This window comes from Myxine glutinosa, chromosome 1 (genome assembly GCF_964187855.1).
Source record: "Myxine glutinosa chromosome 1, kmMyxGlut1.1, whole genome shotgun sequence".
In the NCBI taxonomy this organism is placed as follows: domain Eukaryota; kingdom Metazoa; phylum Chordata; class Myxini; order Myxiniformes; family Myxinidae; genus Myxine; species Myxine glutinosa.
Genome location: NC_136261.1, coordinates 2,113,589 through 2,127,929, shown reverse-complemented (window position 1 = coordinate 2,127,929; position 14,341 = coordinate 2,113,589). Strand labels below are relative to the sequence as shown.

Below are 14,341 nucleotides of genomic sequence, written 5' to 3'. Positions count from 1 at the left end.
GGCAGTAACAATTGGTGTCGGGAGCGGGGTCGGACCCGAAGCGCGCTTAACGCGCTCAAAATTAAGAGCTGCCAAAATTTGTGTTGTTTTAAAGAAAAACCCGAATTTTGAAATCGCGCCATGGCTGGTCAAGGCGACGGGATGTCGGTGGGAGAGATAGATGGGGTAGAATCGACCCAGGACCTAGGGGAAATGTATGTGGAGGAGGGTAATGAGGAGGTGGTTGAGGAGGTTTCAGGCGCGCAAAATGGCGCTCTCGCGCACTAGGTTACGGGCGCACAAAATGGCGCCTCGCACATGGCTACGGCGACCGCGCCCGCGACCGTAGCAGCGCCGCCGGTGGATTCAAACCTTTTTTTGCTGCAAATGGGGGCCCTTATGGACAAAATGGGTGAGCAATTAAGAGAGGGGTTAGACAAGAAATTTGAGGGGTTAGACAATAATTTTAAGGGGTTAGACAATAATTTTAAGGGGTTAGACAAGAAATTTGAGGGGTTAGACAATAATTTTAAGGGGTTAGACAAGAAATTTGAGGGGTTAGACAAGAAATTTGAGGGATTAGACAATGGGATAGAAGGGGTGAAACATGGGTTAATGGGGGTGGAAAATAGAATGGCTGCCCAGGAGAATCAGATAGAGGGGGTGAAAAATGGGTTAGAGGGGTTAGAAAACAAGATGGAAAACAAATTGCGGGAAATAGGGGAGCAATCGGCCCGGGAAATTAAACAAATGGGAGAGCAGATAGAGGAGGTGAAAATCGGGGTAGAAACCAAATTGGATGCTCAGAGGGATGAATTGGGACAGATGAGGGTGGCATCTACAAAAGAGAGGGAGGAGATGAAGGAGGAGATACGACGAGGTGTAAGCGAGGAGGTCTCGGGGGTACGCGAGGAGGTAAAGCGAGGTGAAAAGCGTATGGAGAAAGAGGTGAGGAATAATACGGCGAGGTTACAAGGGGGAATAGAGGGTCTGACGAGGGGAGTAGAACAGCTGACAGTGGGACAAAAGGAACTCGTAGACCAAGTGGAAAAGAACACTGCAATAATCGGGGGGTTAAAAGCGACACAAAAAGACATAAAAAATGAATTAATAGCGACACAGAAGGAATGTCAGATGGTACATGAGGGGTTGACGAAGAAGTTGGAAGAGGTGACAGAAGTAATGGAGACGAAGGACCGGGAGGTGAGGACGCACATAGAGACGGTCAAGGTCGCCTTAGAGGACGAAATTGAGGAGACGCACCGGGAAATAAAAGAGGCGAAGCAAAAGTTAGAGAAGGTGGAAGAGGAGGTGAGTGAAATTAAGAAGAGACGGACGAAAACTAAGAGGGAGATAAAGGAGGAAGTAATGGAATATGTGCAAGGTCGGTGCTCAAATTGTGATGATGTGCTCGCTAACCAAATAAAGAGTTTTCACGTGGCGAAGGAGGTGCGGAGACGAGGTGCCAAGGTGAGTGGCGATATAGTCGGAAATGTATATGATGTGAGGGGAGCTTCAGTCGGCTTGGGGGTTGATTTGGATCCGGGTGTTCGTGAGGGGCCGTTGGTGAAGTGTGCGACAGGTCCGGTGTGCGAAAGAGGAGGTGTGCGAGAATGTTCGACTCTGGGGTGTGTGAGGAAAAAGTGCGCGCCGAGGAGTGAGTGTGCTGTCGAGAGTGAGTCAGTCGTAGCGCGTGTGCGAGGGAGCACATGGAAGCGCATAGTGAGGAGTGTTACAGAGGATGTAACGAGAGAGTGTCCACCTGGGGTGAGTGTTACGGAAGGAGTAACGAGAGAGTGTGCGCAAGAGGATGCGTGAGAAAGGTGTGTAACGGACAGGTGCATGAGGAAAGAGTGCGCTGTCAAAAGTAAGGAAGAGTGTACACCTGTGGTGAGTGTTACGGAAGGTGTAACGGGAGAGTGTGCGCAAGAGGATGCGCGAGAAAGGTGTGTAACAGAGGAGTGCATGTGGAAAGAGTGCGCTGTCAAGAGTGGTGGTAAAAGTAGTAAGAGTGACACGGAGCGTAAGTTGGTTGTGGCAGGTGAGAGAGGATGTACACCTGGAATGGAGGGATGCACACCTGGGATGGTAGAACGCGTATGGGAATGCACGCTGGAGTTGGTAGTGAGGCACGTGATTGGGTGTGCAAGTGAGAGCGCACCTGTGATTGTCACAGAGGAGGTGACTGAGGAGGGGGCGCAAAGAGGTGTGTTGGTGAGGTGTGCGAACGACGAGTGTGTGCAAAAGTGTGCGGTGGTCAGGTGTGTGACCAAGTCTGTGAGCGAAAGAACGAGTGCAATAGCGAAGTACGCGGCGTGTACGGGTGGCGTTGGAGCACCGAGCTCGGTGAGGGTGAAAGGGGTAGCGTATGCGTGTGAGCATGCAGGTGAAGCATCGACGGTAACCGGGTTAGCGGTTAGAGCGACTTATAGCCGAATCGGGCCCTCGGTGCGCGCCGGGCAGCTTCGCGTGCCGCGAGGACCAGCGGGGATCTGAACCACGGCGGTTTCGAAAGAACCGCCGTACGCGATCCACGCTGGGCCTCGCTCGGAACGGCCGCGTCCGTGCTCCACTAGGCGGAGCGGGCAGCCCGATAGGAAGGGTCGTCATGGCGACCCCTTTTTGTTGAGGCGTTCCGGCAGGTCGAGATCGGGCCATTGGACGGCTCTGTGCCGAGGTGGTGCGTGGGATCTCGGCCCGGGTAAGCGCCCTTCCGTGCACCGAATGCCGGACGTATCCAACCGCCGGCACCAAAGAACCCGCATTCATTGCTCGGCTGTACGAAGCCGAGCTTTAGAAGTGAATTGGCGCACCGAGAGGCACTAGTGAGTAGACTGTGATGATGAGGATAGTGTTTTGGACCCGAAATTAGAAAAACAAAATTTGAGGATTGGCAAAGGATTGGCAGAGGATTGGTAGTGATTGGCAAATTTTTGATTGGGTGGAATTTGGTGAGCAAAATTGATAGTGGAAGATGCCTGATGTGGTGGGATGGCAACTCTGTCATCCCTCACAACGGGGGCAAAGGAGCACTAGATTTATGGGGTTTATGGCAGTGAAAACTAGCCCGGGAGGGTTTGGATAATGTGTAGGGACCGAGAGATTGACAATAGGTAACGGTAAGGTTAGGTAGCTACATTGGACAGGTAGCTGGGGACGCAGGTAGATTAGAGTGGATGATAATGACGTGGTATGTGCTTAGTTTAAAGGGAAGACGGGCAGCACTAAGTTAGCAGGGCAACAGGTAGATTAGATGATGCTGTGTGAGTGTTGGAGGTGTATAGAAGTGTATTGTGAAAAGTGTGTGAGGAAAAGGTGTGATTGCACAGGTGTGCAACTACAGGTGAATGGAGAATGATTGTGTGGAATATATGGATTCTGGGATATATGGAGTATTGGAATGGATGGTCGTGGAGTGAGTAGGATGGAAACTGTGGAGTGGAGTGGATGGTGCAAAGGTGTGAATGGGGGAAGAATGGACCCCCATCACGAATACCCGGGGAGGGTAGTGTAAGTGTTAGGTAGAGGGTATAGGTAAATTGTGGTTGGATATTGGTATCTGTGGTGCGAGGTGAAAGAATGGTATGTGGATGGGTGCATTAGTGTCGTGGAAATGGCTGGGCATGTAGCCTGTTAGTGTGTGTAGTTGGTTTGGGCACTCCACCACTGTGAGGATGTCGGCCAGGTGAGACTGCAGGTGGGCTCTGGGAGCCGGTAGAGTTGTTGTGGATGGGGCCCGAGGATCCGGAGGATGGACCGGGGTAGCCCAGTGCCAGAGGGCACTGAGGGGTGACAGAGCCAGGAGGGGCCTTCCCCAGTTAGATAGGTTAGGTAAGGAGCAGGTAAGCTCAGAGGCAACTACAGTGGTGGAGGTGTGCAGGTGGGTAGGCCTGCTGGGAGAGCTACACGCCCCAGCCCAGAAATTGTGCAAGGGCACCGGGAGATGAATCGGGGGAGTGAGACCCCAAATTGAGAAGCACCACAGTTTGGTCAATGGGAATTTGGTTTTTAAAACCACATAGAGTAAGATTGCCAATGGATTGGCAGGGAAAGACTCCGGGTAGTGTAATGTGTATTAAAGTCATTTAGAAAGTAGTTAGGATGAAGATCTCCTCGCACCATCTACATCCACTCACCTGAGATGACGTACCTCCACCCCATGCCAGGTTGTTTTTATTATTTTTATTGTGCAGATGTTTGGAATGTGAGACGCATCATGACGTGGGTGTGACATTGTGCTTTGTGTTCCATCTCTTCCTCCTTATGAGGATTGATGATGAATTGGGTGATGGCAAATTTTGGATAGAGGGATTGTGGAGACGAATTTGGTATAGGGGAAATATGGGGAAGATGTGACATTAGCGACGAATTGGTAAATGGGTGACGTACGGTAGGGACGAGTTTTTCTCACTTCGCTCTCCGTACGCACTTCACCTTGCATTGCCTTATTGATGTGTACTCTTGTGACCTTACCCCTCGCTCATCTGTCTTTCCCCCCTTTGTCTCCCACAAGAGGACCTGTGCGCCACTGGGCGCCGAGGGGAGCGTGCGTGAGTCCGCCATTGTGCGCCCGGAACTCCCAGAACCAGCTGTCTGCATCGATGCACCACATTATGGACCACATGTCTGTGGCCGAGCACCACTGATGGACCCCATGGGTTGGGGCATGGCCCCTGTGCTGGAACCGGCCATGAAGGCCCGAGATCTTGCTGGCGGACCTTGATCACAGGGCACCGATGCCCCACAGGTGAACCACACTAGTCGGCCCCCTGTGGGCCATAAATAAAAGAAATGGACACGTTGGGTGCATCTTATTAATCCAAATAGGCCGCCAGTAAGAAAATGAAAGGAAATGACAACATCTGGAAGAAAGCAAATAGCCAGCAGAGGGAGCCGAAGAGCAAGAGACCACCTGCAGGGTTAGGGGTTGTTGTTTTTATTTTTATTGATGAACAGTGATGACTGTGCACCGATTGGTGCTTGAGGGTGTGTTGGTGCGTTTTGGGTGCTTTCATGGTGCATTGATGCAGAGCAGACTGTCTCTCCCCCCCAAAAGAACAATCACAGGTCCTGGGTTACGTTTTGTAAATAAAGTAACGTCACTGTAAATAATGCTCCCCACCGTCAATGTATAGTTTGGAGACAATTCCGCAATTCGGTTAGCTGTGGGCGTGAGTCTTTTAGGCAGGGTGCAATTGAGCAGCGGGACATATTTATTTATGTTTTAAAACTGTCGCACTCAGGGTCAGGTTAAAAGTAGAGGGAACTACACCTACGTGTCACACTAAGTTAAAGTTATAGGCCTGGGACGTGCCTAAGAGGAGGAGGGTGCAGTGTTGTGGATATGAGGATTGTTTTTTTTTATTGAGTTGTATTGTATAGTAAATTGTTGTGCAATATTGCTTTATTCTGGACCCTCCTGCCTCCAGTGTTGTATAAAGGTCAAAGGGCGTTCCCGTAGTTAATTCCATAAAGCATACACGTTAGCCAATCATAGATTTCCCCCTGGTTGATAGTTATATATTTATTATGTGTATTAGGGTAAGGCCTTGTCTTCCATTAAGATGACACTCCATTGCACCAAGTGAAATAGAGTAGATTCCTTTCACTTTCCCCTTTCATCGTTGCCAAGCCTCAATTGCCAATTACATCCCCTCCAAAACCACCATTGAACATGTGCTCTGGTCGGGGAAGAAGGGCGTGCCCGCCCGTCGTCATCAAGGGCGGAGCCAGAGGGTCGCGCGACCAACCAGGGCCGAGGTGAGCACACCGATGGGCGTGTCCTGAAGGCCGGCGGCTTGATCGCCGGAGGCGCTATAAAAGCGCGCGCGCAAGGTACTGCATGAGATCATCCAGGGAAGCACAAAGCCTGCTATTCGTCGCCTTGCTCGCCAAAGTTGGACCAAGCAAGAGAGTTGGGCAAGAAGCAAGCACGTTGTTCAGTTGTGTGGTTGGACCAGACGAGTCCTGGCAAAGCACGCGACGTCCACAGAGCAGCCGCAGCCACAGCAGCAACGACAGCAGCTTGGGGCCTTGATGGCAGTTCCGGAGCAGGGCCGCGAAGGAACGGCGGCTGTTAAACGCGCCGATCGTGCTGCAGTACCATTGGACCTTCCTCTCCCTCCTGCCATCCACCTCCTGCCTTTCCATCCTTTTGTGTACGTGAGTTTGTTCTGTGTGTCTTGTCCATGGGTATTTAATTAAGCTTGTATAAGGTAATAATTGCACTGTGTCTCTAATTCTTCTGTATATTATTTTCTTATCTTTCCTTCTTCCTTGGTTACTTTGAGCGTGTATATAGTAGGAATAAATTTAGTAGTATTTCCAACCTTTTTTTCGTCGTCTTCTTCTTCTTCACATCCGTGTCGCTTTTGTCTTTTCCATATTGAATATCTGTGGCGCGATCCGGCCAACGTTCGGGAATCGGGTTAGTCGGGGTAACTGTTAGGGCCGCGGGGCCTCCGCTCGGCAAAACCAACATCTTATCCGCGGTCCGTAACTATATATATATATATATATATATATATATATATATATATATATATATATATATATATATATATATATATATATATATATATATATATATATATTATAAATATATATATTATAAATATATATATTATATATATATATATTATATATATATATATTATATATATATATATTATATATATATATATTATATATATATATATTATATATTTATATATATATATATTATATATTATATATTTATATATTTATATATAATATATATATATATATATATATATTATATATATATATATATATATATATATATATATATATATATATATATATATATATATATATATATATATAAATAAAATATGAATGTATGTGTGGAAAATAACATGTATTCAACAGCTATCTACACCCTCGTAATGTATATCTGCTTATATGAACACAGTACTTAACTTAAGAATTACTACGGAATAACTAAACTTGTACGAAGAGAGTGGCTCTCTTAGTCTTACTGATTCGAAGCCAAAACAGTCACAATATTTTCTATATATCTATTTTCTTGATTACTTTATTTTTCGCAATCACATCTCTATTTCGACGATTTATCACCCAAAAACGTTTCTCCAAAGGTGCACACATGCATGTGCAATTGATTACTGGCATTTTATTTTGACCTGGAGTTGTATTTTCAGGGAATATATATATATATTTTTCCTAATTTTCAACAATGGGGCAACTAACTTTCTGCAAATCCAATTCCAATTTAATTGGGCTCCCATAGATTTGGAGCTTCAATTCAATATTTTGTGCAGGCAATCTTCATCAAGATTCACAGCGACGCTTGTCCGGAGCAGATGTGGTTGACATGAGCGGAGGAGCACTGGCTGCACTCGTGCTCTGGGTATGGATTGTATATCCCTTGTGAGGTGTATCTATCTATAATTCCACTAATCTCTGTGTGTATGTTTGTATGTATGTTTGTCTGTGACCGCTGTTTCTCGACAACTACCGGTCCGATATACTTGAAACTTGCCAGGTATATTGCTGGGGACCCGAGGATGTGCCTTTTCAAGGTTTGAAATTAATCGGACAAGTAGTTACCGAGCTATGGCGATTTAGCCGTTCGCCGTTCGCTTTGGCGTTGCGAATGGGCCAAACCATTTCATGTAAATAGAGGGGGGGGGGGGGGGGGGGTTCTGTGGTCGTTGCGAATGGACCAAACCATTTCATGTAAATAGAGGGGGGGGGATTGTCACCGTACTCGCAAGCCGTTCGCCGTTCGCTTTGGCGTTGCGAATGGACCAAACCATTTCATGTAAATAGAGGGGGGGGATATAATTTTAGATATATATATAGTACGGGCATATATATAGTACGGGCATGCCCTAGTATTTAATAATTTAAAGATATTTTCTGTAATGACTGTGGGAATTCAGACTGTGGCGAAACTCGTACAATCAGACAATATAGTGAATATTTTGTTTGTAATGCGACCGAATCTTGACTTTTTTTGCCTGTAATTTACTACATTCTGTTTTCTTTTCTGTTTCAGGTTTACGATTTCCCTGAATTTTGTCTGTTTTGCACAATCACGGGAAATCTTTGGCTGTAGCACTCTCGTGTGTGGTATATCTTTGTAAGCATGACATCATAGTTGTTACATGGCAATGATGCGTTGTACTGTTCCAGAGCAGGATGGCAACTCTGGCATGAAGCTGTGATCTTCCAGGATTTGTATCATTTTCCGTGCTTTGTTTTGGTATTTCAAAGTTTAACTTTACAAGTCACCGTTGTATTGCCAAAAAACTTGCGGCAAATTTAGGAATGTCCACCTTTGCTTGTTTGCCGCGGAAATGCCGTTCGGATGTTTACACAAGTACTGTTTGGCTGAAATGGTGATCGTGGAAGAGCAGGCAGTGTAATTCGACTTTGTGAATTGACATGGAAACACTGCACCTGTGACCCCCTTCACTTCCTTGTTTTCAGTATTATCGCTGATTGTTCTTGATCTGCTAATGACCTTCTTCGTATATCAACAGAGTTCTGAAATATTTGCTTTCCCCTTTCCACCTCCTTTCTTTTTGCAGAAATGCTACGAGCAAAAACAGTACAAAAATGGCTTGAAGTATTGCAAGCAAATCCTGTCAAACCCTAAACTTTCTGAACATGGAGGTGAGTGTGTCGAGGTGGATGGATGTTGGCGTGTTACTTTGTACCCTATCCCTCTCCTGCTTCATTACCTCCGTCACCCAAGGCGGACAGAGGTTACATTTTCACCCCTGTCTGTCTGTCAGTTTGTCTGTGAGCAGGATATCTCAAAAAGTTGTGGACAGATTCGGCAGCAATTTCGTGGACAGGTTTGGTGTTGGACAAGAACGAATTGATTAGATTTTGATGAAGATCTGGATACGATAATTTTTTGTGCTCACCATTGAGAGATAGAGTCAAAAACGATATGTAGAAGGATATCTCAAAAAGTTGTGGACAGGTTGGGGGTGTGACAAGAAAGAATTGATTTGTTTTTGGTGAAGATCAATATGTGGATTCGGATATGAGAATTGTTTTAATTTTCCAAGTGATTCTTCATTCTTCTCCCCCCCCCTCCCCCCCCCCCCCCCCCCCCCCCCACTCGCGACCAGTTGTTGTGCCGCCCCTCCCATTGGCTTTCCTCCATGTCGCCATCTTTCCCAGCTAATCGCACATTTCTTCCCCTTTTATGTTCATGAAGTAATTCATCATACTTCTTCACGATCTTTCAACCTTTCTCTTTTTTACTCAAATTTTTTTTTTCATCTAACCTTCAAAAAAAACAATTTAATAAAGAAAATGTAAATGACGTCCCTCCCCCCATCCTGACATAGTGCTTATACACCTTTCTTCCCACCTGGCCTGGTGATATCTTTTTCTTCTGTTCCTCCTTCTGAACATGTTCTGCAAATAATCGTCCTCCTCAGCCTCTCTGCCCTCATTTCAATGAACACCCAGACAGTGTTCACGGTTTTGTTTTAAAATATTTGAACTTCCTTTTCCCGTGTTCAATAGTGTGCTCCATTACAACTCGCTCTTATTCTTCCTTTTCAAAGGCTGTCTTCAAATCGCTCCTTCAATCATTCCCATTCAAAAAATTCATTCTCTTACAACCGTTCCTTTCTCCAATCTCGAAACTTACGTTTATTCCACCCTCCTCTAACGTTTTCAAACGTATCTCTGACTTGAAAATCTGAAGAAACCAGTTTTTAATGAAGGTTCGATTTTTCATTAATTGTTCAAAACTTTCAAATCTCCCGCCCCCTTTCAAAACTCCCCCCTCACACCCCCCTTCAAAACTACCCCCTCACGCCCCCCTTCAAAACTCCCCCTTCAAAACTCCCCCTTCAAAACTCCCCCTTCAAAACTCCCCCTCACCCTTCCCCTTCAAATCTCCCCCCCTCACTCCTCCCCTTCAAATCTTCCCCCTCGTGCTCCACTTCAACACTCCCTCCTCACCCATCTCCTTCAAATCTCCCCTCACCCTTCCCCTTCAAATCTCCCCCATCACCCCTCCACTTCAAACCTCCCCCATCAACCCCATCCCTTCAAATCTCCCCCATCACCCCATCCCTTCAAATCTCCCCCATCACCCCTCCTATTCAAACCTCCCCTATCACCCCATCCCTTCAAATCTCCCCCATCACCCCATCCCTTCAAATCTCTCCCATCACTCCTCCCTTTCAAATTTCCCCTCTCACGCCTCCTCCTCAAATTTGCCTCTTAACGCAACCACAAAGCTGCCTGCTCCCCCTCCCTCTCTCTTCCAACTCTTTCCTCCATCTCCTCCAATCTCATACTTCCCTCTGCCACCCTCATATTTCTCCTCACTCTGCCTCATCCCATCACCATCTAGCCTTTTGTCCTCCTCATCCTGCCCTCTCCCCTTGCTCTTCTGCAATCTCTGACACACTGTCAACTGCTCTCTCTACCGCCTCCTCTCCCTCATCTTACCCGACCCCTCCCCACCCCTCTGCTGTATCCAACGGTCCTCCGCCCTCTTCCTCAAAGGAATGGACCTCAAACATCCGGGGGCTTCGCTCAAACCAGATTGATCTCTCCATACAGGTTGCTTCTGACAAACCAGACTTGATCTGCTTAACAGAAACTTTCCTCCTTCAAGATGTCTCTGATTCCTATTATCTCTCCCTGGTTACTTCCTCCTCCGGCATGATAGACCTGAGCCTCGTCGTGGTATTGGGGTTGCTATCTTTATCAAAAACTCTCTTCCTCACTCTCCCTGCACTGCCCTCACTCCACCACACCCCATGAGTACCTCTGGCTATGGCTTCTTCTCCGCTCCCACCTTTTGTTCATATGTGTTCTGTACCATCCACCAAACAGTGATGACTCCATTTACATCGAGCTGTCTGACAACATGGAGCAACTCCTATCCACTCATCCCAACTCTCTCATCCCAACTCTCTCATGCCAACTCTCTCATGCCAACTCTCTCATGCCAACTCTCTCATCCCAACTCTCTCATCCCAACTCTCTCATCCCAACTCACTCATCCCAACTCTCTCATCCCAACTCTCTCATCCCAACTCTCTCATCCCAACTCTCTCTTCCTCATATGCGGCGACTTTAATTGTCATCATGCCAGGTGGCTGGGTGTGGGTACCTCTCGCACCAGCCATGACACCTCAGCAAAAGACTTCTGCGACCAACTGGGACTGACCAATCTGTCAATTTCCCGACCCGGATCTCAGTCAATGGAGCGTCTTCTCTTCCACACTTAGTTATGACAACTTTCCCTGCAAATCTCTGCTATTCTTCTTCTGCTCCAATCGATTCATCTGATAATTTCCTTGTTAAAGTGGATATATTTCTGGCTGTTCTCAGAGAGCCCCTCAGCGTCGATGAGTCTGGCATTTCACTCAGGCCAATTGGCATGGTCTTCAAGCAGCCATCAATCATCTGGACTGGTCTCTCGTCTCTACTGCCTCTGACATCGTCATCCTGGGAATTCTTCCAAAGTAAATTGCTCTCTCATGCACAGATTTATCCCATCTCGTCTTCAGTTGTCATACCCTTCTCCCGTCTATGGTACACTGAATCTTGTGGTGAGTGAGGCAATTGCTCTGAAACAACTTGCCAACTTGACAAATCCAAATGAAGGCAATCTCATTTCCTTTCACAAAGCTCGGAACAAGGGTGTGTCTACCCTCAGGAGAGCCAGCCCACAGGTCCTAAAATCCTGCTCTGCCGCTCTATTTCACCCGCTCTCAGTTCTCTTCACCCTTTCTTTTGCTGAAGGTCATCTGCCATCTGCTTGGAAATCAGCCAACATCACCGCTTTACACAAAAAGGTGCAAAAACAGATCCTTGCAACTACAGACCAATCGGCCTGCTCCCTATAATCAGCAAGGTCATGAAAGCCATCATTGCTTTGGATATTAAATCCTTCCGTTTCTCCAATGGCTTGATCTTGGATCATCAAGTTGGATTCAGACCAGGTCATTCTACTTTTGACATGTTGCTTCTGCTGTCTCAACAGTGGATGGAGGTCCTCAATGCCAAACAGGAAATCAGAGCTGTCTCCCTTGACATATCTCGTGCCTCTGATACAGTCTGGCACCCCGCTTTGCTCACCAAACACTCCTTCTATGGTATCCATGGAAATCTCCACGCATGGCTTGCGGACTTCCTCTCTGTTCGTAAACGTGTGGTCCTGAATGGTTTTCTCTCATCTCCCCTTCCTGTTCAGGCTGGAGTTCCCCAAGGCAGTGTTCTGGGCCCTGTGCTTTTTCTGGTCTTCATCAAAGATCTCTCCGACTCTCTGGAAATCCTCTCTATCTCTCTGCTGACGACTCCACTCTCCGCCGCTCCATATCTCAACCCTCAGGTCGGCAGGCAGTGGCCTCTTCACTCTCTGCAGACCTGGACAATATCACAAACTGGTCAAACAAGTGGAACATGTCTTTCAACCCTGACAAATCTCACACTCTCACTTTGTCTCTCCGAAAAGACCGTCTAGAAAACCCTTCCATCTACTTTCTGAACAATCCTCTCCAATAAGTTTTGTCACTCAAGCTTTTGTGTCTCACTATCTGCCACGATCTTTCCTTGGAAAACCACATTTCCAAGCTGGCCTCGAAAGCCAGTCACTGTCGGCATCCTCCATCATGCGAAGTCCTTCCTTGGCACTACTGAGCTCCTCACCACACACCTTCTAACCACTTTCATCCACAGCTCAATGGAATACTGCTCTCCCCTCTGGGCTGGTGCACCTGCCTCACACTTAGCTCGGCTTCACGCTGTTGAAACCAAAGCATTCAGAATCATTGGAATCTCCCACGATGAAGCCGATTCTGAGGGTCTTTCACGCTCTCACCGCAGGCAGGTAGGTGGTCTTTCTGTCTTCTACCGACTCCTCTCCGGCCTAGCTCCCCCAGCGCTATCTGTGTGTGCTCTGTCCCCCAAATATTCCTGCAGGACGCACAAGATCTGCCAGCAACCCTCTTCTGGTGAAAATGTCAAAATCATGACTCTCTGCTCACCTTCACTCTTTCATTCCTCTTTTCTCCCATCTCTGGAACAAATTCCGTCTCTCTCTTCAATCCCACTCCTCCCTCCAAGTCTTTAAAACGGCTGTTCAGCCGCACCACCATCTCTTATCTTCCCCCATCCAAAACCTTAATCTTTTCTACCCCCGTTAATCCACCCCAAATCCACATTTTCAAATTCCCTGTTTTCTTTGTTGTTTATCCTGTTTACCCCGCCCCAGTCTTCTCCCTTCCACAGATCTCCTGTTGTCCCTGTTCTCCACGATTGATTTGCTTCCCTCTCTCTCCCCCTCTTGTCTCCTGCTCCCTTTATTATTATGTTTCATGTGTGTTTATGTTTATGTTTAGGATTTTTGTGTTTTATCTGTTAGCTCTTACACGAGCCTAGACTTTGTATGGGGTGGGGGCGGGGAGGGGGGGGGGGGTGCACAACGGAGTCCAAGGGAGATGATGACTTTATAGAAGAAGTTCTCATCCGATTTGAATGAATGGCCCAGATCCTGTGACCTGCTCAATTTGCTAAGACCTGCCCAGATCCTGACCTGCTCAACTTCCTCTTCATAGATGGCCGAGTGAGTGAGTCCCGAACATTTTTGAGGGTGATCATTTAAAAAGTGAGCCAGTTCGTTTAAAATGATCTTGTCGTTTGATTTAAAAAATTGGCACAGATTTATTGGTTGGAAATTGCCCTATTCTCAGAAGTCTGGATTTCTTCCGAGGGACGGGACCGAGCTTGCTGATAGATGCTGTAAACTGTAGTTGTCTTGTTAACAACTACTTTTTAGCTCACCTTGAACAAAGTTTCCGGTAGCTTATGTGATGGCGCGTTGCTCGTCTCGTCAGTCTGTCAATCCATAAACACTCCGAAACCGCTGATGGGATTGTGACCAAATATGGGAGAAATGATATTTGTTATGTTGTGACTAAAGTTTGTTCATGGCATTAAAAAATCGGGTTTAAAGGGGTCTACCGGGGGTCAAAGTGGGTCTAGGTTTGACCCCCCAAATGAGGAATTTGCTTTTTTTCTCTGAAACGACACACTATTTTGATGAAACTTCACCACAACCTTATTCACCTGTGATGTAGCAATGTTTGAGCAAGGCATTATAAAAATTGGGGTCTGAGGAGGTATATGGGGTGGGGGTGGGGGTTGGTTGCCCCCCAAAATAGGTCTTTTTTGTTTGTTTAAAGTCTTATGATTACGTTAGTATGGTTCTAAATGCTGCTCTGTCTTGATATTTGGTTTAAACCATTGAAATTGGTTTAAAATACCTCTAGTCAGTGTCGTATACTGTTTATTCTACCAGGAGAGTGCCAGGGGTATTGCCCCCTATTTT

The 14,341-nt window shown here is 46.7% G+C and overlaps 1 protein-coding gene across 1 annotated transcript in view; it reads left to right on the top strand.

The window, feature by feature from the left end:
• LOC137418021 (N-alpha-acetyltransferase 15, NatA auxiliary subunit) overlaps positions 1-14,341 on the top strand; it is a 132,685-nt gene that overhangs the window by 37,974 nt on the left and 80,370 nt on the right. The window contains exon 2 of the mRNA XM_078776060.1: positions 8,556-8,640. Coding sequence (XP_078632186.1) covers positions 8,556-8,640 — 85 coding nt within the window. The remainder of the gene's footprint in view (positions 1-8,555; positions 8,641-14,341) is intronic.